Source organism: Rhamphochromis sp. 'chilingali', assembly GCF_963969265.1.
Source record: "Rhamphochromis sp. 'chilingali' genome assembly, chromosome: 18".
NCBI lineage: Eukaryota > Metazoa > Chordata > Actinopteri > Cichliformes > Cichlidae > Rhamphochromis > Rhamphochromis sp. 'chilingali'.
Window position 1 is genome coordinate 19,997,280 of NC_137945.1, and position 26,089 is coordinate 20,023,368.

General features: G+C 41.4%; 1 protein-coding gene across 3 annotated transcripts in view; it reads left to right on the forward strand.

Annotated features, from left to right (window-relative positions):
• mllt10 (MLLT10 histone lysine methyltransferase DOT1L cofactor) overlaps positions 1 to 26,089 on the forward strand; it is a 51,960-nt gene that overhangs the window by 15,780 nt on the left and 10,091 nt on the right. For 2 of the 3 annotated variants that reach the window (XM_080865191.1, XM_080865192.1), the window contains exons 3-13: positions 476 to 530; positions 2,835 to 2,944; positions 3,378 to 3,481; positions 4,682 to 4,775; positions 7,688 to 7,777; positions 13,329 to 13,427; positions 13,728 to 14,064; positions 14,760 to 14,978; positions 15,096 to 15,587; positions 20,756 to 20,916; positions 24,885 to 25,002. In XM_080865191.1, the coding sequence (XP_080721317.1) occupies positions 476 to 530; positions 2,835 to 2,944; positions 3,378 to 3,481; positions 4,682 to 4,775; positions 7,688 to 7,777; positions 13,329 to 13,427; positions 13,728 to 14,064; positions 14,760 to 14,978; positions 15,096 to 15,587; positions 20,756 to 20,916; positions 24,885 to 25,002 (1,879 nt within the window). The remainder of the gene's footprint in view (positions 1 to 475; positions 531 to 2,834; positions 2,945 to 3,377; positions 3,482 to 4,681; positions 4,776 to 7,687; positions 7,778 to 13,328; positions 13,428 to 13,727; positions 14,065 to 14,759; positions 14,979 to 15,095; positions 15,588 to 20,755; positions 20,917 to 24,884; positions 25,003 to 26,089) is intronic. The other variant, XM_080865193.1, reaches the window with a different exon arrangement.

A 26,089-nucleotide genomic window follows, 5' to 3' on the forward strand; every position in this document is an offset into this window, starting at 1 on the left:
TTACTGACCTCTGTCATCATTTTAGGTGGGGGAACTTGCACAATCGGTGGCTGACTAAATACTTTTTTGCCCCACTGTAATGTAGTGAATAATTGTTATGCCAAGCTTTATTTAAGTGAAACAGAGTAAAAGGATTACCTTTGATCGTTATTTTATGGCAACACATTGCCAGATTTGAAGCAAAGTAACAGCTCAGGTCTATTTCATATGCCATTTACTGCTAAAGGATTTGCGATGCTTTAATTGGATTAATAAGTAAATTAAGTTTTCCGCTGCAACTGAGTACATGCACTTGGATGAAACACAACCTTAGGTGGCAGGTAGCGAGGGTGTTTTCCCAGAGAGTTTCTGGCCGTGTGCCCAAGTCCGGGCGACAGGCCAGCTCCTCTCACTTACACTCATATTTGTCATACCTCGAGCAAGCACATGAGGTTGACCTCTTGTTTCTGACATGATGTTTCGTCTTTACCCACAGAGGTGCGAGCTCTGTCCCCACAAAGATGGAGCGCTCAAGAGGACGGACAACGGAGGTATGCTTCTTCTCAGCTGCGCACACACACTCATACATGCTGCCATCTGTGGTTAACCTCTTGTGGATTTTGTCATTAATTGCATGTCACCAGCAAGTTTAAGGGCTGTAAGCATGCTGGGAGAGTTATGTTGCTGTTTGTTGTATGTGCTGCCTCTGTAGCGTCCTTGCCAGTCCATGTTTTATGAGGGTGTGTCAGTGTGTGTATGTTTATGGGGGGGCGGGACAGGATGGGTATAGTGCGTAGCCTGTGAGGAGTCTCCACACTGGGTTCATTGGGAGGTCAGCTTGTTGGAGACTGTAAATATTCTCTGTGCGTGCGTGCGTGCGTGCGTGCGTGCGTGCGTGCGTGCGTGCGTGTGTGTGTGTGTGTGTGTGTGTGTGTGTGTGTGTGTGTGTGTGTGTGTGTGTGTGTGTGTGTGTGTGTGTGTGTGTGTGTGTGTTTGAGTCAGGCTGAGAGAGGCACAGCTGTGGGATTGTGTCCAGGCCTGCAGGGAGGCATCAGGACAACACTAACACACACCATTTTACTACTTTCTCTTTTATTTTACCCTTCCCATGACCCCTCTCTCCCTCGTTTTTCCTCCCATTTTTCTTTCACAATCTTTTCCCCAACTCTGTTACTCCGCTCATCAGTTCCTCTTCACTTGTTGATCTGTGTGGTGGTAGTTGTTGTTTCAGGTGGGACCGTAATAAAGCAGAGCAAGTTCTGAAATGGGTATTTGATCCATCATGTTAACATATAGCAGACCGAGAAAAAAGGAATAGCATAGAAAGGCAGAAATTCAGTCTTTATCCGTCTTCCCGGTCTCCATTTTACAGCTTAAGGTTAAAGATGATCATTTTCAATCATCATCTGTCTTCATATATTTAATTGGGACCCGATTGAAACACATTTGGTTCTCACAGGTTGGTTGTAAGACATGTTAAACTCGAGGCAGCAGTTTGAAAACTTCAGGTGTTGATTTGGAGCGTCATTGTAAAGTTTATAACTGTACTGTGACAGCAGAGACCACATGGCTCCTAATGTTTCAAGTGTTTATCAAAGGAGCTAATAAGCCATTATCAGAAGCTCGCAGCCCTTTGCCTCATTTTTAACTTTTGTCTCAGCACGGTGGACTCTGTTAACTTCTTGACGTCACAGATGTTGGTAAAACGATGCTTTGTTCGGTTCTTGTGGGATTAAAGTGCGAACGCTGAGTTTGAGGAGGAAGGTTGTGCCAGTTTTATAGTCCTGTTTTATAGGCCTCTTCCAGATTCTTGGAGGGACTTCAAAACAACAACATGCCCCCATTTTACACTCGCTCCCCCCCCTGTGTCCCGCCCTCTGCCCTCCTCCCCCTGTCCCGCTCACCAGGTCAAAGGCAGGTCAGGGGTTCAACTGTAAGTTTAAGCCTGTTTTTGTTTCCGCTATGGGGGGAAAAACAGACACCTCCAGTGTAGCAGGAGACTCCCACCTCCATCTGACCTCCTGTTCACCTCCTCCAACTCCTCCTCAGCTCGTCGTCAATTCTGCTGCCACTCCACCATGCCTATGCCTCACTGTCATTCTGCTGCCCCCAGTTTGTCTTCACTGACAGGAAGCTGTGCATGTGTTAAGGCTCAGTGAATGGCTGCTTAGGTCGATGACCACCAATTTACAAATTAAAGCATTTGAGATTCTAGATCGAAACTCCAAGAGGTGAGGTTCACACTGACTTATCAGCAACCCTAAAGTTACATTTTTAGGTTTGTGTGACACTGCACAGCTTTAAAGGAGATGATTTATATATAATGTAGCTTCAACTAGGGGATAACCTTAAAGTTGAACTTTGTTGACATAATTTGCTGTTTAAAACAGGTGATAAATGATTGCAATACTAAGCATAGCACAAAATGGTAATAATTGAAATACTGTCACATTGTAAGTAAAGTATTGTAGTGTAACATCATATCATGGGGTATTCCCACCTCTAGATTCAGCATGGTGATTGGGAAGGGCCCACAGTGGCTGTGTTGGTTTGGGCTTTTAGTTTCAACCATTAAAAAACAAATAAAAGAAAAGTCAATTTTGTGATTGACCATCAGATGAAATAGTGTTTGTCCTCTGGGTTTACTGTGTCCACTTCCCACGTAAAGCTTTACTATATTGGGAAAACTTGAAACTGACAAAATGAACTTCGCTCACATTTTATTACTTTTGAGGACTTTTGCAGGCGGTTAACATTTCTACTTGTAAACTGTGAAATGTTACCACAAATGACCTTTGAACCTATATCTGGTAGACGTAGAGGGTCTGATAAGTCTTCTTTGTGTATCTTTACAGGCTGGGCCCATGTGGTTTGTGCCCTTTACATACCTGAGGTGGAGTTTGCTAATGTGTCAACTATGGAGCCCATAGTACTCCAGTCTGTGCCACATGAGCGCTACAATAAGGTAACAAATGTATCTATGCTCTTAGACTTTACAAAAACAGATGTATAATGTCATACTGTGAGTAATTAAGTCCAGCCGTTTTCACACGTGCACTCTGGTTGGGATAATGTCAGGAGAACCGAGTCCAGGCGTTGTCTGAAGTTGCCGTTTCTCATTTGTAGCACCCAACAGGGAATTGTGTGTGTCATACGTTTTCTCACTACTGGAAATATTCCCTTAAGTGAGGTGGAGCGCCTGGGTAGATCGTGCAGGAGGCACTTCACATGGCCCAGATCAGTCCCTGTGAAATCTCTGAATAATTACATAGACCTTCTGCTGTCGCTCTGGCAATGGAAAGTCCATTTAATGTCCAATCATCTGAAGTACATGTGTGAAAATGGCTTATGTGTTTAAATTGAAATGGGTTTCCCTAACTGTATGTTTGCGTGTACAGACATGTTATATCTGTGAGGACCAGGGGAGAGAGAGTAAAGCAGCCACTGGAGCCTGTATGACCTGCAACAAACATGGCTGCAGACAGGCCTTCCATGTCACATGGTGAGACTCGCATCGCATTAACCTCACTTGACAAAGACACACTTTGTTTCTTCAGCTGTTCACTCGCTTTTAAGACCTCTAGCTTTTAATGCTGACAGCACTGGGCAAAAAAAAAAAAAAATAGCATGCAAGAAAATATATATTGAGTAACTTTAAATGTTAATATTGCCAACATGACCTTTAATGGTAGTTTGCTATGATTGCTTGTCTTACATTAGTTTAAGAGCTGAGCGCATTTATCGACCATTATAAATGCCAATACCACTATATCTGCAAACAGCTAGTATTGGCCGATGTATCGATATGTTGGGCTCTAATGCTAACCGGCTAGCAGTAGTACTCTTTGGTAATACCACTTTGTTTTTCAAGAGGCAGTAGGGACTTACTAAAGCACTTAACTTGCCTATCAGTCCAAAATGAAAGGAAGAAGTAGTTCTGTTCTTACAGAGTGCATATTCTAATGGATATTTCACATTTACATTGGAGCAGCTGTGTAGCATTGCCACCAATGCTACTCATAGAAATCATCCAACAGCTAGCCTCTGTGGTAATTTCCAGGAGAGGCTACACATCCTCAGTTTCCAGCAGGGTCTTTGCTGTCACAAGTCCAGGAAATGAGGTTGGGTTAAGAAGTTGAAGAAGTGATAGCAGCTGGGTTTTGCATCCATACTGTTCCTTAATGGGATGCTAACTAGCTAATAAATTGGATTACGTCCTGCAAAACATGCAGCGGGAGTTTCTAAACTCCAGAACTCCACATCTCAAAATGAGCTAATTTCATATTGTGCTGCTGGTAATGTAGCTCTGGGATGTCAAGCTTGTGTGTATTTGGATAAGTTTCTAGTTACTCACAATTATTAGTGTAGTACTGCACTGAATCTGCATTGTTTTCTCCAAGTAATTATGCACTGCTACAATCTGAGTCGTTATTCAAACACTTTGAAAACGTTATTCAAAGTTTGTGCAATGAGGCACAATCACGATGAACGTTGTTTCAGTATCTCTGGGTGATGTAACAGAAATGACAGTAGCCCTGTTTTAGAAAAAGGAAGTAGACCTTTTATTTTCCTCTTTTTCTTCTTCTCTTATTTTAATAAATATTTCTTCATCTTGTCCAAACCAGTATTCCTCTTCTTCGTGTACAAATCATAATTTTTTTTGTCGACTGTCTGAATTTCCCCCCACTACTCTCCACCACAGTGCCCAGTTTGCAGGATTGTTATGTGAGGAACAGGGATCAGATGCAGACAATGTCAAATACTGTGGATATTGCAAATACCATCACAGCAAATTGGTAAGTGTACTCTCAGATTTTTGTCATTTTCCAGAGATAACTTGCCTATTGTGTCTGTTTTAACAATGTGGATGAGAATGTGTTTTCCGTTCCACTAACTACGATTGGTGATAAGCATGTAGACATAACACACACATCACACAATTACTGGTTTACTTTCAGCACAGTGAGAAATGCCGTTCTTTTATCTCTACTTTTGTGAATTGTACATAATCTTTTCTTTGCTATTTTTCTTCTATCCCCATCTCCCCTCTCATAACTGTGTCCTTCTCCTTAATGCTTTTTTTGTCACATCTTTCTCCTCCTTTTTTCTTTTCCAAACTTTCAAGTTGCCCCCCTCCCTTTAGCCAGCTTCCTGCAACTTTCAAAGACTCTTCCCTCAGTCTCACAGCTTTCTTCTTTTTTCACCTTTTCCTTCCCCTCTATCTGTCTCACTCCATCTAGCGTTATCCGTTCTCCCATCGCACCCTCCACTTCCTCATCTGTTTGTCCAAAGGAAGCACTGGCTACAGTGGACTGGCTTTGCAGTTGCTGGGGCCCTTTGAGCCTGTATTTTACTGTAGGGTCAAACGGGGATAGTCGTTGCTATATTAATTGTGTAATATGACTTCTTGTTTTCAATTCAGTGTAGTTTCAGTTCGTTTCCAGAGGGCATCTTCTCATTTCAGTTTAGTTTTTGTTAGTTTCAGTGTTAGTTTTAGTGTTTTAATTATTATCTTTCATTATTTCACAGAGAGCATATGTCAAAGACAAGATATAGGAAAAGAGACAGGTATAATAAAAACACATGAAAGCAGTTCACTCAGTGTTGTAGACATCCAAAGTCTCAGTAAACATGTTCATCTGCGCTTCATCAACACTAACTACAGCCTTGATTGTGACCAAAGACTGCCTAGCCCCATTTTCACAAGGCAAGCAATTGTCAGTGTTACTTTTAGTAAGGAGCTACCCTTGTGGCCTTTCAGGACAGATGCTTTATTTTTAGTAGTTGGTGAAACGTAGCACTAGTGGGGAAAAAGATGTTTTTACATTTTTTAGCTCGCTGAGCCTATTGAACTCTATTGCTGGCTTTTTAAATGTTACCATTTCCTTGGAGTTGACACTAAACTGATTAACACTGTATCAAAAGTCTTCGTTGTTGTGATGTCAATACAAATTTTACATACAGTCGGCAGTTTGCATGTCAAAGCCGAACAACCAAAACAGTAGCTTATCTAGGAGAGGTAGTCTAACCTGTCTGGGTTTGGTTGGCATAGCAACATTTGTTTCTGACTATATCAGAATTGACATATTTTAGTGTGTTTGGCCTAATAAACATTCTACTTTGTAAACAGACTCAACAGCAGCTTCATTGGCTGTGGGTTGGGCTATGCCAAGAAAAAAGCTGCATTAAAAATGGAAAAATAAAATCCCGATAGATATTATTGGCCTGTTACACAGAAAATCACACGAAGGCGGGCCTCTACACACTGGCCAGCTACATGTCACCATCAAGCAGAATTTAGTGACACAAAAGAGCTATGAAAGGGCATATGAAGACAAAAATGTAACATCTGGATACTCGGTGGATGTGTATCCAGAGATTACTCGTGGTGCCACCAGTTTTGCATGCACACCTCTGCATCAGCTGGGGGGAGAAAAGCAAATGTGAAAAACAGGAATGAACTATTATGATTTGTGGAACAATGGTGGGATGGAACGAGAAGGCAGGCTTTGTGGTGTCAACGCAAACACACGTGCACACACATTTTGCAGTGTTAACAAATGCCGATGGAAAGACTCATGCTGTTACATTGATCGCTTATAAATTACTTTGGATGGTGGGGCATAATGTCATTAACCTGGCACTGTATGGATGACAGGAATGTATGAGAGAGAAACATTGATGGAGAAAGCTGAATGGATTTCATAAAATGGCGCTTGATGGATATTTACACCATGTTAGCTACATATTTTCAGTTGAATCACTGAGTATCTAAATTTAATTGGAAACTTGGATTATCCAGCTTTAGTCTTGATTAAAGAGACATTTACTTCAGGTTGTGTGAATTTATTTCTTTCTGTATTTGAGGATTGTAAATGCACGGTTGGGCATTTCTGGCACACGGGTGATGGTCGCTGCAAAACTTTTACTGTTACTAGCCTTGAACCCGGGTTTTAGTCAGAAAAGATTATTGCAGAAGTAATTTGGTGAAGGAAATGATGAGCTCTCAATTCTGCTTTAGGGTCGAGCCTTGTATTGTAGAAGAGAAGAAGGTTCAATAGTTGCTTCTGAGTGTCAGTTTAACATATAATGCCTAAGGCAGCACAGTTCCTGGTTAAAGATCTGTCTTTGAGTGGTGTGGCTGTTATTTGAGGGCAGCGACAGCAATCTGGCCGAGGCTGAGATTAATAGCAAGACTCCAAATATGTACCAGGAAGTCACTTTAATACTAGTTCAGGCAAAGAAGCTTGAAATCAACATAAATACAACTTTACTTGTAGTTAAGATCTTTACTATTGCCCACTAAGAAAAACCAATTGTTTTCCTACTATGGAGTAGTAATTTCCTACACTTGCTTGACTTTGTTATCTGTTACCGTGAAATTAATGGCCTTAAATGTAATTTTTGAAATTTATTTATTTTTGGCCGTATTGGCCTTTTTGGGGGTTTTGTTTTGCTTTTTTTTGCCTCTGTCACTAAGCTTGCTCCTATAACTGCCATTTTTATATTTTATATGCAATGCTCATTAATGTTTTTTTAATGATCTTTGAATTTTGACTTGTCCCTGAGTTCAGTCAGAATTTATTTATCCTTTTCAGTTTATTATATTTATTTTATTTTTCAATATAAGAGGTTTTTTTGGGGCCTTCTTTTGGCCTTCTGTCTGTGGACTTCATCCAGTAACTTGGAGTTCCTCTTTACCTTTTAGCGAAGGAGCAGGGGCCGGGGTAGTAGGTCTCAAAGCTTAAGTGACTCTTCCACTCAGTGTATGGATAGACCCCCAGACACGGACAAGAAGGTAAGACAGCCTTAAGATCTTACCCTCTCTATGCCTCCCACCCACGATTGTGGCTCCATCAGAAACATACGCGCTCATTGTTACATGCTCACACTGTGGAGGTACAGGCAGATACACAGTATAAACTTTGAGCAGCAGTTAAAATGAATGTTGGAGAATTGCATTTACGAAAAACTTGAAATGTAGTTTTATTCATTTATTTTTAGCTATTTCTATCCAGATGTCCCAGAAAATAAAAAGGCCTCGCTCATATTACGTGCTTTTAACGCGTATGAGTTTGCAGAGCAATTTGTGGACAAGCAGAAGGCAAATGAGACGAAGCTTTGTGGAGGGTCAGTGTAGTCGTGTTGCATATTGATCTGTCGGATTGGCTGTCCTATAGGTTTGTTTTTTACATAAAAGTTGGTGTAATAAAATCAGAAAATGTTTTGTTTTCCCTTTAATATATTTCTAAAAGGAAGAAAAACCAATGTTTTTTGTTTTTTAAATACCACTGGTATGGGGGTGCTATCCCCTACACACTGTTGTTTTTTTTGTTTTTTTAATAGCTGTTTATTTATATATTTTCAAAGAGCCTAATACACATACAGCTAAGTACACAGCTGTGCAGGTAGTGTTTTTAAAATAACCCCATTATCTCCCCTTTTCTCTAAAAGCTCCAACATACCAAATTTGAGCTCAAAATTAAGTCTGTTGTACTATTATGTTTGTATTACTACATGATGAAAATGATTAAAACCCTAGCTACATTTTCCATTGAAATGGATGACTGATGGCCTTGAAAGGAATGGACTTGGTATTTTTTCTTCATTTTTAATCAGTGCTTCTCTGAAGAAAAACTCATGGATTTGATTTTTTTTAATAGCGTCTGAGCTTGACTGTAAAATGTATTTCTTTTTTTTTTGTCATATCTAAAAACTCATCACTGTTTTCTACTATTTCTCTAAGCATGTCTTTTAAAATCACCAAATTAGTTGAAGCTGATGTCCTATTGAGTGATGAAATTGTATTTCAGAGATCAGGCAGCTGGGGTGGCTGAGCTCCTCTGTGCCTACCAGTGATAACAACTTTAATGAATGTGAGATTAGTGTGACTTAATAACTCACGGCTGTTAGTTGAACATGTAATCACAGGCTGTGTGAAATCTGGATTTTTCAGTCTGTGTCAAGTCATCAATTTTACTTTTTGTTTGTTTGTTGTTGTTGAAGAAATGAACTTGGTGTGTTTGTCTGCAGTTGAAACAAAAAACTGTCAGTAAGATATTTAAATATTTACAGTTTAATAGCACAATAAAATTTACTTAAATATTCAATAAACAGTTTATCTGCCCTTTTTAAAGTTGTATAGATTTTATTATCATTCCCTCTAAACTCTCCAGATCCATGTCCTGTTATGATAGTGCTTTAACTGTGGATTTATCCTCGCATCTTTGATTGTGCTTATCACTGGGAAGAGTTTAGCAGTCCGCAGTGATTTATCAAAACAACGACTCCTGCTGCTCGATGGTGTCGGTGTTGGTGAAGGACTCATTGGATAAAACAAACAAGAACAAATGCTTAACATACTCAGACACTTAAAGCTGTTGTGTTTATGTGTGCATGACTGAAAATACTTTAGGCAAGGCCATCTCAGCCTGTCAGCTCACCACAGAATCACTATCTGACATGAATGAAAGGAGTTTAAAGGTGCTTCAGCCAGTTGATTGTTTCACGTTTTTAATCGGGGTTATCTAACACCACTGCACAGATGAAGAGCAGATATTGTTCCAGAATAACAATAATTTTATATCCTAAAGCAGTTTTCATTGCCGGGAGAGCCTGAAGCGCACACATTTAGTTTCTGCATCAAAGACTGTGAACTTTGGACTTTTTAGATGTGGAAAAAATGATTTCAGTGTCCAATTATAACTATTAACTTAAACTGGTTCATATTTAAAGTCTGTATCAACAGAAAAGTAAATGAGCTGTGGAGCTGTGGAAATATAAGTGCCAATCCAAAAGTTATTTTTCTCTGAAGGTAAAAGCAGAAAAGGAAAGAATTTATTTAAATATACGTCATTGTGTTTAATCTTGAAACCCCCGTAAGTGTTTCAAGAATGCATACCGGAGAATTAATGAATGCATGTTAGAGAAAATCAGCTCGGTAGATTATGTTAGTGACGGTGTGCTGCAAGCGCTTTTTGATGCTTTGAATTTTCACTTTTCTCCTGTTGTTGTTTTGTTTTATTTTTTTGTTTTTTTTAATACAGAGGGGGGAAAAGAGAATCTAATTTAATTGTGTTAACTTGTAGAAATTTGTGGCATCAGAATTAGAATTGTATGGCACATTTTGTGTGTGTGTGTTTGGCCACGTACTACTCGGTCTTACTGCCCTGGCTTTTGTTAATACTGCCTTATTAGCATTAGAGTATCCCCCCTCCTTGCTCTCTTGCACACATGCGCACATAAACACACCATCCCCATTCCTGGGTCAGAGATCAGTATGCTCAGATTTGTGAGTGTGTGTGCGTTCACATGCCTTTGTTATGTGGTTTGGAGGCTCAGATGTATACCCACCTCATGCTAGACCCTGCAGTCAGCCAAGATCCCCCACGCTGGCCGCATAGAAAAGGCCCGCAGGAAACACACACATCCATACACACACAATGGCTGGTCAGAAATCCTGCAGGAAACTGCACAGGGGAATTCCTGCTAGGCCAGGCCGGATTATTTTCCCCTGTACTTCCTGTTCCTCTCTTTCTGCCCGTCTTCTCTCGCTTCTCCTCACCCCCTGCTCCCTCCCCGTTTGCCCCCAACCCCCCCCAAGACGATGTCCTCCTGAGGCTGTTGTGCTGAATTGTGAAGCCATAAAATATGAAACTACATCAAATTATTAGCAGACAATAGTTTCTCTTCCCATAATTGGTACCGGCATTTTCTATATTAAATAAAACGATAACATGTTACATTTTAAATAATTAATTAATGCATTAATACTTGTTATGCGCGTTACAGCAACGAAAAGTGCCAAAATGTGTGCGCCTCATAGGGCTGTTTGTTTTAACGTAGCTGTACTGAAACAAATTGGGTAGTGAGCTTTTTATTTAAAACTGTAGTGTAGATAATCAAATTTAACATGATTAAATGTTGAATAATTACAGACTGTTGATTGGAAAACAGAAGTAATTTGAAGAAATGAAAAATGTATGTGAAATGAAGTCAGATGAATTGATACATATTAATAATAGAGTCTGAATTTCAATACACATAGATGTAGCGAACAAGGGAATGGAGGTTTCTGTGCTTGTATTCTGCAAACTGTGAAGAGACAGAAGGAAAAGTGTCTTTAAAAGTGAATCTCTCTCTTCGGGGGCACGTGATCAGCATTCGACATAGACGGAGAGGATTTCTGCCCACTGCTGAATTGTTCATTGTTCAGGGGTTTGTTGATAAATAGATGCACTCATCATTACCCGCCACCACTCATATTTACCCCACACAGTCTCAAAGCCCTCTCGGACATGTCAAATGATCAGGCTGCCAGCGGTCAGCGTTAGAGAAAGAGGGGACAGAACATGCTGAAAGGCTTTGTCTCTGCCTGTATAATCAATTGACCTGATTGATAAGAGTGTGTCAGGGTAACATTGTGCATTTGTTGTGTTTCCCACGCCCAGTGCTCTGTGTGTGTGTGTGTGTGTGTGTGTGTGTGTGTGTGTGTGTGTGTGTGTGTGTGTGTGTGTGTGTGTGTGTGTGTGTGTGTGTGTGTGTGTGTGTGTGTGTGTGTGTGTGTGTAAGTGTGTGTGTGTGTGTGTGTGTGTGTGTGTGTGTGTGTGTGTGTGTGTGTGTGTGTTATCCGACCCTCTCGGCTCAGGCTCTGTCCATCAACACCTACCCCTGGAATGTTAATGAAAAACAAAAAGGGAATCCCAAAGAATTGACCTCTTTCTCTCCGTCACTCTCCCTCTTGCCATAATCGTAACATCTTTGTGTTGCGGCAGAAGCAGCGTGGATCATTTGTTGTCTGTTTTAAATCGCTACCTCTACCCTGTATTTCTGTTTGTTTTCGCACTCTTTATAGCCAGTGTGAGAGCTAAAGCACATTTCTTCAGGGTAGTTGCAAACAGCTGGTTGATAACTGGAAAAATGGCCAATGAACCAGCATCAGTTGTGATAAAATATAGCTGACTTATTGATTAATAAATGGTGGTTAATTTGTTTCCTGTAAATATAAGCCCAAATGAGGGGCCCTTATGGAAATGAGACTGGAATTATTAATTATTATTATTAAATATTACTAAACCCCATAAACAGTGTTTGGCCAAAAGAGCAGTTTTTAAAAAACTGTGTTTCTCAAAAGAGCATTTCAAGTTACAAAACTCAAATGAAAAATTCAGAGGTGATCTTATGTCTGAAGATATAAAGCCTTGGTAAAAAGCTGTGACATGTGATACTGAAAATGTAGTTGAATCTGTTTTTAACTACTCCAACTAATAGAAGTTAGGGAGTTAATGAAAATAGTCAGGACTGGAACCTGTTTTAAGCTTCAACACATCCTCTGAAATACAGAAACCAGCAGAAGTCCTAACCTCATTAACGGTTAGCATTAACGGAAGCTGGCGTGCGGAGATGTCGCACTGGAGCTGCAATCTACTGATTCGGCTGGTGATGTCTGTTAACTGCCACTCGCAGAGGAAGTCTGGCTAAACTGTCACAATCCGTCTCGCAATCAGTCCTCAGCGAAACCCCGGGTGGGGAAGAGAAGGGGGAGGGGCCGATTATGGTGTTTCGGTGTTGTTGTGACATCGAACATCCCGAGCATGTCGAGTCCCACGTCGTCTCTCAGGATCGCTGCGTATTTTCACCATATACCTCCAAGAGTGTGCGTGTGCGCGAGTGCACGCACGTGAGGCTACGTCTGCTAGTACGCACGTACAGAAAAGTGTCAGGGCGCGGGGCGTGCATGTGAGGTGTAAATGCACTGGCACCCAGCCACCACCTCAAGGGTGCGAGAGAGGGGTGGCGGTGTGTGCGCAGGTTTGTGAGGGTGTAAATTGAGCTGTGATGGCCCAAGAAAAAGGATATGATTGGGTGAAGCGACAAGACCTTGCACGCATCAGCACGAGCGCAATGCTCAGCTCTTTACCGCAGCATGCTAAATTGTTGTTGCCTCCTGGTCCCCTTTTATCTCTCTTCCATCACTCTCTTTGTTTTTTGTGGATCGCCAGGCTTTCATCTCAGATTGAGTCTTTGAAATGCACTGCGGCTTCTTTCTCTGCCTCTCTTCACTGAACACACATGCACGCCGACTCGGTCTCCTCCACTTAGGTGCTTACATCCCATCTCATACATTAGCTTTTCCGCCAAGCACTTTTAAACAATGGTCTAAAATGTCCCCATAATCTTTTTTTTTTTTTTTTCTTCTTGCCATTTTTAGTCTTTTCCTAGTGTTTCAAATATCCAAAGAACTAAGGTTCTTTTTTCTGGCTTTGTCCTTATTTCTTTCCTCCATTCACTCACGTGCTGAAAACCTTCACTCATCTGTTTTCTCTTCCCTCCCCTCCAATTTCAATTAGAAACATAAGGAGCGAGACCGGCACAAACCGAAACACAAGAAAACCTCCATGGACATGTCCCCCTCCCTCATCCTTCCGAACATCATGGTCCCAGAGAAGGTGAGAGCACCCCTCCTTTGTTTTGGTGATTAGTAACATGTGATTAAATATTAGAGTCAGAGTGGCTTACCTTGATTTATCTTTGTTAAACTCTTATATCCCTAAAACATCCTGTGGCCTTGATGTATTTTTCACTCATCTTTTTCATTTGGCCGTGTTTTTGATAATTTCCCTTCCTGTTCCGCTGTTTTGATTTTCTTGTCCTCCCTTTTTCTCCCAATATCCTTTTTTTTTCTCCCATCATTCTCTCTCTCTCCCTCCCTCCCTATTCATTTATTTATTTTTTTAACCTTCTTACAGACCTATAACAGTGGCAATTCAGGGGGAGGTGTCTCCTCTCTGCAAGCGTCTTCGCAGAAGCGATTAGATGACAGCGCAGCACGTTTTACCAACGCCAACTTTCAGGAAGTGTCGTCTTCTCACTCTGGCAGCAGTTCCAAGGACGCCTTGGCTGCAGACAGCGTCAAGGCTGCGACTGAGGTGAAGAACAAGAAGAACAGCGGTGGAGGTCACACGGTGGGACCGAGGGGCGGCCGCAAGTCTCTCACCTCCTCAGGGAAACCCCTCCCCTCTGCTGTGGTCACCATGGCAACTTCCTCTACATCTGCCTCAGCTTCAACTGGGCCTTTCCATCAAGGTGAATTGATGGTTGCAAATGGATCTCAATATTTCTCTCCCCCCACACACACATGGCAGTTAGAAAAGTGAGAATGCAACGATGGCTCTTCTGGTATTTTTACCCTGCACACCCACAAGAAAAACTGCAAATGCATTAAAATTGCAAAGCGTTATTTAAAACCTGAATGAACTTTTGATTCTCTGGTTTTATGGGTCCGTGTGTGCTGTGTCATTGACTGGATATCAGTCGGGCACCAGACTTTTGTCTCTCGCCGTGATAAGACTGTTTTGTCTCGGCTCTGTAATCTGGGGCCCCGTCTGAGAACAGCCCCGCGCACACAAACACAGGCCGACGGAACATGTGGGGAGGTCATGACGTGAAAGGAGTCACTGTTCACTCCTGTGTGCTCCTGTGTTTTGCGCTGTTACAGCCTTGAAGCCCTTGTCAGTTGTGTGTTTTTGTCTAGCAGAGAAATTGTGCATTGTGTGCGCTTTCAAGAAACTGATGCAAGGGAGGGCTGCTTGACGAGGAAGGGCTGACTGTAGAGCAGATAGAGAGCATTTGAACTGATAAAATGTCTATTTTTGTTATCTTGTTTCTGTCGCTCTCAAGATGATCGAAAGGAGTGTGTTCTGGAAACTTGTACAGCTCTGATGTGTCATGCCTCTCCTCTCTTTGTTCATTCCTGTCCCACCCGTCTTTCATCCACCCAGGCCTCCTGTTGACCAGTGCCAGCAAGACCCCCTCTGCCGCTTCCTCCTCAGACTTCCTAAGTTTCACAGATTCATCGTTGCGTCCCGGTGGTGGAAGTACCTTCTCCTCCCCACCGTCTTTCAGCAGCTGCCTTGTGAAGCCAGGCTCAGAGGGTGGAGCTTCAGAGGGAACTACAACTCTCTTTGGTTCTCTTATGTCTGCAACCACAGCTTCAGCAGGTGCCACACTTCTTTTTCTTTAAAAAAAACACAACAATATAATTTTTGTTTAACTATTAAAAATATGTAACAATCACATTAACCAATGGGAAACACTGTTCTTTCTCATCATTGCAGTGGGTGGAAAGCTGTATGAGAATTCCCACAGTCACACAGTGAGTGAGACAACAAGCCTCGTTGGGTCCACTGGCTACAAACGGCCTCAGCCCTCGAGCTCAGGACTGGGGATCAGCGGAGCAGCCGCAGGAGGAGGGGAAGATGGGGTAAAGAAGAAAAAGAAGGGCAACTGGCGAAACAGATTTGGACCTTGCTTTACCACAGACGTGAAGCCTTCTGAGCCCGCACCCTCCCTAACTCTCCCCACCACCTCCACCGCCAACACCACCTCCTCCTCCACCGCCTCGCCTTCCTCCTCTTCGTCCTCAACGCTCTCAGGTCGCCCATGCTTAGTTTCCAGCAGTGGATTAGGGGTTGGGGTAGGAGGAGGATCAGGAGGTGGAGAGAGGGGGCTGGGGGTCATGGGCGTGAGCGGTGGGATTCAAAAGTCGCCGTCACTCCTCAGGAATGGGAGTCTGCAAAGCAACAGCAGCTCTACAACCACTGGATCAGGTAAGGACGACTGAGAAATGTGACGCACAGCAACGTTTCACAACCCCTTTTAGAGTTTCGGAGACTTGAAGCCCGTCTGTCAGTTCTCATGACAGAATTAGCTTTATAGTTTCGCTGTAGCTGAGCGAATAATGAAATCAATTTTGGCAACTGAAATGAGGAACCGTGCTGGTTTCATTCAAGATCTATGGGGTAGTTGTGACTTGTAAGACCCCATTGTGCTCTCCAGTTTCATTACAATGATCAAAAGGAAAGTAGTTTGTGTGAGGCATTGTTGCAGCAGGTTTTCCAGCTGCTGAATGTAACACACCTGGGCAGCATATTTTAAATATTGACAATCAGAAATGGCCAGAGCCGGTGACACCTCCATGTTTGTGTGTAAGAGTGTGGGTCTGTGTGTTCCTGCACACACGTGGAAGTGGTCTGTATGCCTTCTTTTTTTGTTGTTGTTGTTGTTGTTTTTTACTTTCTCATCGTGTGTTTTCAGTTGCTTGGCAACTGTCTTTATGCTTTGGAGTTTCCCTGATGGAAATGGCTCAGCACAGCCCGCACATCCCACATCTCCCTTTTCTTCCAGAATCATCACCCTTTTGTTTCTCCCTCCTGCTCTCAGCTGCTCGCACCTACCTGCCTTCTGCATACAGAACCAACACTCACCTGTTGATGCTGTGTGCACCTGGAGCTCTTAGTGTTGACACCCATACACGTGCACGCAAAGAAAGTGGACATGGTTATTTAAATTCATGCTACGGATGAATCCACTGATTAAGCTCAAATCCGTTGCTGATCACTAGGCTGACTTCTGTGAGTCTTTATCTCATATTTAGGATATTTTTGATTTAAGCTTTTCTAAATTGTCCTTTTTCCCTAGAAGTGATCGTTTCGAGTGATTGATTAGCCCTACATCTGTTCTTGACCTGTAGCTTTAAAACTTGTAGCTGTGATGAGTATTGGACATTGCAGCTCAGCACCAGATGGATTGGACTGCAGCGTTCACAGAAAGCGAAGATTCAGGAGTAATTATGTTGTTTGCAACAGAGCAATTTGTAAAATGTGAAAAATGATGAGATTCTGATCAGAAATGTGTTGCTAGGCATTGGATGGTTGGCGGTCTTGATTTGCATTGTGTGTGTAGGAGTCGTACTTTTAATGGGAATGTTGTATTCTTGCAGCTCTCTGCCTGAATCAAACCAAAATCGTAACCATTCAAAGCTTAAGTGTGTTAAAACTACAGTCTTCACAAATACTCATCTTCTGTTCTGCATTCAAAGGTGGGTTTACTTTATATTTGAGTTGTTTTGGTCATGAGCGGGTGAGTCAGAGGACTGGTTCTGTTTGCTTTCTGAATTTAATTTTTTGCAGCAGGGGTGGTTGAGCTTGTTTGTGATTCCACATCCATTTTACTTTCTGGTTCTTTTTCCTTGAGCAGTTGGGGGCATTTCGGGCTTCAGCTGGCGAGAGAAGATAGGGCAAACAGTGGTGGTTATGTATGACTGTGCATCATACGTATGCGACTGTGAGAAATGAAATCATGTGTTCTTCTTCCTACTGTAAATATTTAGCCAGGGGTTAATGCAGGGCAGTAATGGGGAGGATCTTGGTGTTTATCTCCCCCTCCTCTGTCCTGTCTGCTGACTCCACCGTGCTGATGGATAGATAGTTAGCCTGATAAATATGTGGTGTTGGGTGGGGAGAAGCAGGGGGTGAGATTTTGGCTGGGTTAATGTTTGATGGCAGCGGGGTCACCGATGGGACGGACAAGCTCGCAGTAGTTTTGGTGTGTGGGGGAGGAGAGACGCTGGGTGAAGCAAAATTTATTCACACTGGTGACTATGTATGTGTTTAAAGAGAAGAAAAGCAGACAAGAAAACAAAAGATATCATTTATTCTTATATTTATTAGCTAATTTATGAGATTATTTTTACCCCTAACACTTTTTTTTTAAAAATGAATTTCCTCAATTATCAGCAGCTTGGTGTCACCTCTGCAGAGCACATGTGAGAGGTTGTGAAAGCAAGGAAATAATCTGTGAGCAGGATTTAATTTAAATAACAAATTAAGCTTAATGTTAAAATATGAGCATTATTATTATTAAAGTTTGCAGGTGTGTAATAAATAAAGTAACATCAGAAGAAATTATTTAAAGATTCACAAATGTCAGTATTTTAAGGCAATACTGGAAAAATAGATAAATAAATGTAAAAAATCAGTAAATGGAGATTGGTTTGTAATTAGTACTTTTTTGGGGGGATATTGTGCCACGTCACAAGAAACAGAATTTATTATAAAAAGGGACATTTAAAAAATAATATATATTTTTAATGTAAATCAGAATATTTCCAGGTTTTTCACTAAACTGTAAACACATTTTCACTAAAATGTAAACAAACTGTAGCAAATGAGTTTCTAGTGTTTAAAAAAAAATAGTAGTTTAGAGACCTGAATATGCCTCTTCTTATACTTATTGTGGAAACTGTTAAATTTAGTTTGCCGTTGTTGACTCTGAAACCGACACGCCTTTATCAGTCTACCACAAACCCACGTACATTTTCTGATGCACACACTCGTTGTGCGTGTTACAGTTGCTGTCCGTGATTTGGCTCTAAATGCATGTCTGTTTATCTTTGGTGGTAGAAAATTGTCAGAAAAACAAAAGGCTTTCTGTTGCTGAGACGTTTGTCTTTACATAAACATCTCCACGTTTAAACTCTGATGAAGTAACTGTCTGCAGTCTTTGGGAAAACAAGCTGCAAGGCTCCAGGAGAAAAGACACTGAATCAGACGTTAAATAACAGAATGTGATGGCATGCACTTTGTTTAATTTAATGTCATCTTTTTTTATATTCTGCATATAGACGACACAGATTTCTTCGTGAGATAATATCGGCTCGAACTAATCAAGGTGGATGTTTTTCAAGCTTACAGGCGTAGTGAGCAGGAAGGGAAAAGGAACAGGAAAGCTGGGCGATGGAGGCTGTTGTGCTTCAGGGGCTTAACAGTATTGATCATACAAATAGGTTATAAGTTTTACAAGCTCAGGTTTGTTTGTGTGTAAAGAAATATAAATATATATACTTTTTTTTTTCTTTGTCTTCTTTTGAAAGAATCTTGCCACGAAAAGCAGTAATTAAATCTTAAAGGGAGCAAAAATACAGGTTAAGGTTAGCAAGTCCTCGTGATGAATAGCAGCTTTGTTTTGAATGGCCCTAATACACGTTTTTCAGATTATTTATTTATTTAATTGTCAGCTCAGCCCGAGAAATGTTAAACCTCTGGTCGATCTTGTAATCTACTTTTTGGCTAATTCCTGTGAATCAATAAATTTGGAGCAAAAAGAAAGAAAGAGTTTAGGAATTATAATAATTGTAGATGTTGAAAATATAATTGGTGTGCATGAGTAATTCAGTGTACATGAATTTAGTGTACTTGTTAAATTTGCGGGAATATTTTCATTAAAATTGTATGAGTTTGGGGAAAAACTTTGGTTTAGTTTGGTGATCTAATTCAGGAAAATAAATTAAACCCCTTTTTTTTTTTTTTTTTTTTTTAAGTGAGGATCAAATATTGCATACACGCACTGTGACACATAAATGACATTCAATTTTGGGACATTTAAATTACCCTCTGTATTATTATATTATAATGGCAATTTGAATTAAAATGAACCTTTCCCCCCCCCCCTCCTGTTTCCTGCACTGTTTTTGCACCATCCCTTTGTGTGTAACCCATTTCATCAATGGCATTAGCTAAACTCTGATGAATTGTTGGTTTGGCCTCTAATCCAGCTGCTAAAAAATCTTGCAGGAGCTCATGCCCCCTGAGTCTCAGCAGCCCTGCTTTGGGTATCAATTTTTCTGGTGCATATTACAAAGTGTTATAAATAGTATGTAGGCCCATGTAGTGTGCTATCTCTCTCCCTCTCCCTCCCTCCACCCCTCCACCCCTCCCCTCCTGGCACAAAGATCTCTTGTTCCCCCAGTGAATGCGTGCTGCCCTGAGCCATTCAGGCTTTTGTGGGCCTGAGGGGCCCCTCTCTCTCCCCCCCTCCTCTGATGGGGTCAAAGGGGGGCAGGGGCAGGGTTTATCCCTAGTTAGTGGACGAGCACAAGGGTGTGTGAGGGGAGGAAAGAGAGCGAGCAGGAAGATAAGAGAGCGCAGTGTTTTTTGTGGATGTGTTAAAATACAGGAATATGTATGCGTGAGTGAATTACAGCAGTTTATATTTTAACTATAATATATAATTGTTATTTTTAATATGCATATGGGTAAAATTGGTGTGTTTTGTTTGCAAGACAAAGAGCACAAAAGGGAAGAACTTTGTTTCGTCTCTTATCCCTCATCTCAGTCCTTAAATATTTGATTTTAAGGTGTGTGTGTGTGTGTGTGTGTGTGTGTGTGTGTGTGTGTGTGTGTGTGTGTGTGTGTGTGTGTGTGTGTGTGTGTGTGTGTGTGTGTGTGTGTGTGTGTGTGTGTGTGTGTTCTGTAATTATTGCAGTTCAGGTTTTTTTTATGACTATAAAGACACTAAACTATCTTACTGCGTACAAGCCTGCATACTGAACTGTTCATTACATTTGTTGAGTTTATTAATGACACATTAAATTTCTAACAGATCTGCAGTTTGTTGAAACTTTAATTTCCTTATTTCTGTTTCTCTGGTGATTCCCCCCCCCCCCCCCATTCATTCGCCCTGTATTTTTTTTTCTTTGTTGTTGTTGTTGTTGTTTTATTAAAAAGGGTCAAATGAAGTCGATTTAAGGCGGGTAACAAGAAATATATTTACACTTACTGCGCAAGTGCGTGGCTATTATGAAAACAAGATAATGGCGGTAAAACAATGAATAATTATTCTGAGAAAAATCGACTGTTAAAAATTTAATGATGCTTTCTAAGTCAAAATTGACTTGTATAAAATAACTGCATAGTCTGCATACAGTGTGTAAACCAAAAGAAATTGTATGTACCAAAAATCAAGGCTGGTGTAAAATTTTAAAGCGGTCTGTTATTCAGACTTTTAGACTAGACGCTAAAAGCCCACATTCATGTAACCCATGACGATGTGACAGCGAATCATCATACACGGCAGCAGGGCACAGAAATGTAGATCTCCTCTACTTTTGCTAAACTCTTTGTTTAATCATCTTAATAAACAGCTTATTTCTCCCCAGGTGTTTTCTCTGTTGCCGATGGGTCCTCATCGGGGACGGGAGCCGTCACCATGGGCGGAGCCAACTCGGAGTTGTCACAGCAACAGCAGCCCACACCTTCTCTAGCCCCTCCCTCTCCATTCACTGCCACAGCGCCGCTAAACAGCACGGCATCAACACACGTGAGTCTGCGCTACAACCTTTCTACACTCACGTATATGGAAATACACGCTCATCAAAGCCACCATGACGCACACTGTCTCTCTCACACACACACGCACACACAGTCTATTCAGCACCCTCTACATCTGCCCATTCATCCACATCTTTGGCATCTTTGAGCTGAAGTGCAGATAAACTGTGGGAATACAAATAAACCAAAGCACACTAATTAAACGTCTTCCGCACCAAATCTCTCAGCACTATTGTTAATCCTCCGCACGTTAATTGTGTGTGAAATGTGTGTTTCCCGACCTTGTGCGCATTGTGTTTTCTCAGCTCAGTTATTCTGTAGCCAATGGTGAGGCTGCACCTGTAGAGGGTCGCTGTAGCTCATTCAGAGCACAAAAATAAGTCTTCTTAACATTTCAACTACAGCCTAATTAGTTTTTCCTACGTCTAGCGAGCGAGGTCTGTGAGAAAATACTCGAGTTATTTTTATTAATGAAACTGATAGAAATCTGTTTTTGTGACACAGAGGGAACATTGATAATTCATCTTTTTTCCCCTTTTCTTTTTGAAAGCGAGTACACATTCAAGTTCCTCTATAATGAAATGCTAGACAAACCCACCAAGGCTCTGTGTTGTTATAATATGCCTGCACGTTTATGATTTTTATCATGTCACTCAATGGGGAGAATGGTGACGGGGGTGGGGGGGCTTCTGGGCCAAGCTGGGAAAGCACTCATTCACAATACATTATGTGCGAAAGTGGAGAGAAATCAAGGCTGCGTAATTAAAGGAAATCAGTCCCATCGTGAAACATTTAAGGATTTGTCTTTTTTTTGTGGGCGGGAATAATGGAATGGAAATAAAAATGGTAATTTTTTAAATGTATTTCCATTTAAACCTCATATATAAAAGCAGCAGTTAAGCACTTTGAATGAATTATCCAACACCTTTCTCAATATTTAGGCTTTTCTTCATTTTCACTGTGCACTGCTGGCTCATATAACCCTGATATCCAGTTTTAAGGTTGTTGCATCCAACGTGATCAACTTGGCCCCTTTCAAAGCACCTATCTCCTAGAAGGGTGCAGCTCTTCTTCAATCACTGACCCCAGTGTCCGTCCTTTCAAAACGTCCCCAAAGTCTGCATTCTGTCTCTGTCCACCCAGCCCCATCTTTCGCCCATGTCCACTTACCACCTCTCTTTCGCTTTCTTTCTCTCTCACACACACACACACTTTCTCTCACCCTCGACCTTCCTTCTCTCCGTCCCCGTCCATTTCTCTTCCCCCCCTTCTCTAGTGTCCTGTGATGTAATGACATCTGACAAGCACCACAGTAGGGATGGAAAGATAGATGGTGGGAGGGGAGGGGTTGCAGCGACTGTGTGTTTAGGGGGGTTAGCGCTCTCGCTTTGGATTCGCTGGCTCGGCCTTCATCTCACCCTGCTCCTTCTCTGTTCAGCACATATTCTAGAGGACGGGAGGCCCAGGGAAGCACAGGATATCACGCCTGTTTTCTGCATGTATAGAGGAGCTTGGGTTGCGGCTGTGTGCGAGTTTGTGTGTCTGTGAGAGCGAGAGAGAGAAATGAGACAAGGGCTGCAGAAAGGAAGCATGGGGGCAACTTAATAGAGACGGTTTCTTTTTTCCCCCCACAGTTCTTTTCAAATTGTTTTAAACATGTGTGTTAGTTTGTAAAGTGTGATGCAGGCCTTTGGGCAGCAGACAAGTGAGCGCGCGCACACACACACACACACACACACACACACACACACACACACACACACACACACACACACACACACACACACTTTAAATCGAATTGGGAGTAATTACACAACTATAGAAGGATGCCAACAACAGGCTTTCCTCTGTGTGTGTGTGTGTGTGTGTGTGTGAGAGAGAGAGAGAGACTGGGTGAATGACAGAGACCATTTGCTATTTTCAGTGCGCTAGCAGACTCTTGGCCTACTGTTATTGGCTATCAGCCCAGGACAGAGAAAGGGAGTGCGAGAGAGACTTTAATGAAAAATGAATGTAAATGAAAAATGAATGTTGATGGGAAAGGGGGCAGGATTATGGCACTGGGAGGAGGACGGGGTGGGTGTAGAAAGAAATCTGAAGTCATTTCAGAGGAGGATGAAATAGTCAGAGGGAACAGGTTCCATTTTTGGAAATTAACCTTTAATAGGAATTGGAATTTGCGGGATGATTTTCTGTATTTACACCTACTGTGTGCATAAATTTCTGATATGAGATCATGGCTTTCAGGCTTTTTTGTTTTATTCCTCTGAACCTCTCCAGAAATTTAAACAAATATATCCTAATCACCCCTAAAGCAGTGGGACAGAATACAGAAACACACAGGAGTTTTACAGACTCTCTAAAGTCTGTGTTTTTAGCCTTCATGTAACTGGTCTTTATGGCGTATTTATTTCAGCTCAAAATCAAACAATTTTACTCAAAGAGTTTTCTGATTGGAAACAAAGCGGAGAAAGTGTAGTAAAGCAAACTTACCCAAACTGTCAGTTTAAGCTGTTTTAGTTAAGTAACGATGTCTGGCCTTCACAATTTTTCCACACGTAAGCTGGACGAGAAACTACAACCTTGTTTCCAACGATGGATTTTAAATTCTCCTTTTTTTCCCCCTCATTTACTCCTCAAAACACTAGTTTTTGTGCAATCAAAATGGTCAGCCATTTTGTCCTTCTAGATGGACCTGATCCTCCTGCTCATGCTCCACCCTCGCTGTCCTCGCTCTCTGTCGACCCCACCCTTCACTCCACAGTCCTTATTTGGGAAATGCCTTAATTGGATTAAACTCTATGCATCAGAAACACTTTGTCAGCATGTCAGCGTATTGTCGGGGTGCCGAGGCGCTCTGAGCCGTGTGTGTGTGTGTGTGTGTGTGTGTGTCTGTGTGTGCCTAACAGAATAATGAGCTGTGGATTTATAATATACTTGTGGGTGTGTGTTTTAATTTTTTAATGTATTTATTTTTTATAAGTGGTAGATTTCCGTCAGTCCACATTAAGATGCATTGCAGACACATGCACTCTTAACCTGTTACTATAACTGTTCCACTTGATAATAAAGAAACACTTCCTGGTTTTTGTTTATTTTTATGTATAATGCTTAAAGAACAAAATATAAAAATAAAATGATAATAATTCTGGTAATTTATATAGTAACACCAGCAAAAATATGCAGGTTTCCATATTTGAAATTTAGAGGTGTGTGTGTGTGTGTGTGTGTGTGTGTGTGTGTGTGTGTGTGTGTGTGTGTGTGTGTGTGTGTGTACACCAGTGTACATTTTTATCATTATTTTATTTATTATTTTTTTGTATATTTCAAGTCTATTTGAGCCCAGAACAGCTGTTTCTTGCTATCCTATCACATTTTATACGTTAGATTTTAAAAATATTGTAATTGTTTAGAAAAATCAAAAGTGTGTGTGTGTGTGTGTACACCAACAATAGTGTATTTTTATCATAAAAGCTAAAAATTGTCACCATGAGCCAAAAATTAAAGACTATTTTTAGCCATTTTTGTTTTAATAAATTCAATCTGATGTGTCCCAGGTTTATTCATTTATTATTCAACGTTTTAAAACGCGTTTCTTGGGACACTCAGACCGTTAAAACCTGAATCACCACGTGATTGTAATGTGGGAAACTTTCTTTCTCACTCTAAAAGTTTACAGCTGGATTCTTGCAAAATTCGTGAGATTATGATCAAGAGGGAATCGGTCTTGCCAGCTTAAATTTTGCCTTTCATGCCGTCAGTTGGCACTTTTTTTCTTTTTTTGAAGTTGCCTGCCTTTTTCCAAGCATGACTTCTCAGATGGTTCAGTGGAAAAGAACAATCATGCGGTTATCTGAAAACTGCTGGTTTAGCCATTATATTATAAAGAGTCAAATCAGAGAGAAAATGTGGCTTCTTGTGTCTCATGTGTCACTGTTTGTTTGTCTCCGTCCACAGGTGAGCGCTCTCCCAGGCTCTGTCTTCAACCTGGCCCCCCCCCACATGTTTGGCAACAGGCTGAACCCCAACTCGACCATGGCGGCGCTCATCGCACAGTCCGAAGCCTCACCGGCAGGTACAGCAGCAACACTTCATGCAGCAGTGCATGTTTGTTTGTGCGCATGTGGAAAAAATAAAATGTGTGCATGAGAGAGAGAGCGACAAGGACACGGAGATAATTGATAGGTCAATGCCCCCTTGATCCCGCAAAAAAGGTCAAGGGTCAGTGATATTCTTAAGCCCCTCCCACTCAGTTCTAGTTAAATGGCATAGGTTTTCCTCTATTTTCTCTTTTTTTTTTGTTTTCTGATAAACTTTAATCAGTATGAAAGAAAAAAAAATAGGCTCTTTTTGAGGAAATGCTCCTCCTGGAGCCGGCAGGAGCTCCAGAGGTAGAGAGAAAGTCCGTTTGTGTTGTCTGTTCAGCGCAGAGGAGCTGATGAGGGAGTTACGAGAGACTTTAGTAATCAAGAGTAGCCGTTTCCTGATGCAAGACATCTGGTTGGTCAAAGAGACGAGAAGCAAGAGAAAAGAGGCGAATAAAGAGTGCAGAGGAGGAAGCAGTTCCTGCTGCCGGTCAGCAGTCATCAGAGCCAGATCCAGGCTGACCCGCAGGTCAGCTCACTAATCAGGCTGACTGACAGGGGGCCGCGTGTGTGTGTGCGCGCATTCGTTCATGCGTGTGTCCATGTGTGTATGTGATCCAGAGACCTAAATCTGTTTACCTCACTTTATAAGCACCTATTTTTAATGGGTGCAAATCATGCATGTCAAGTTATTAACATCAGCACGTTTTTAGAAGTGAGTGCAGCGGTTTTTTGGTTTGTGTTTTTTAGAAACTACGGACAGGCTACCAGGCAGGTTCAGTGTGTTCAGCAAACCTTATATATAATTCATGAAAATGAACATTTTGATTGCAAACTCTAAAAAAAACAAACAAAAAAACAAAAAAAAAACCCCAACAACAACTGTTTTCTTTTTGTAATTAAGAAAGGAAAAGATTTTATACCATATTTAATTTTGTAAGTTGTTTCAGGTGTGTGTGTGTGTGTGTGTGTGTGTGTGTGTGTGTGTGTGTGTGTGTGTGTGTGTGTGTGTGTGTGCGCGCGCGCTATGCTGTTGTGTAAAGTTAAATGTTTCCAATTGGAAATGTGTTTAATTTG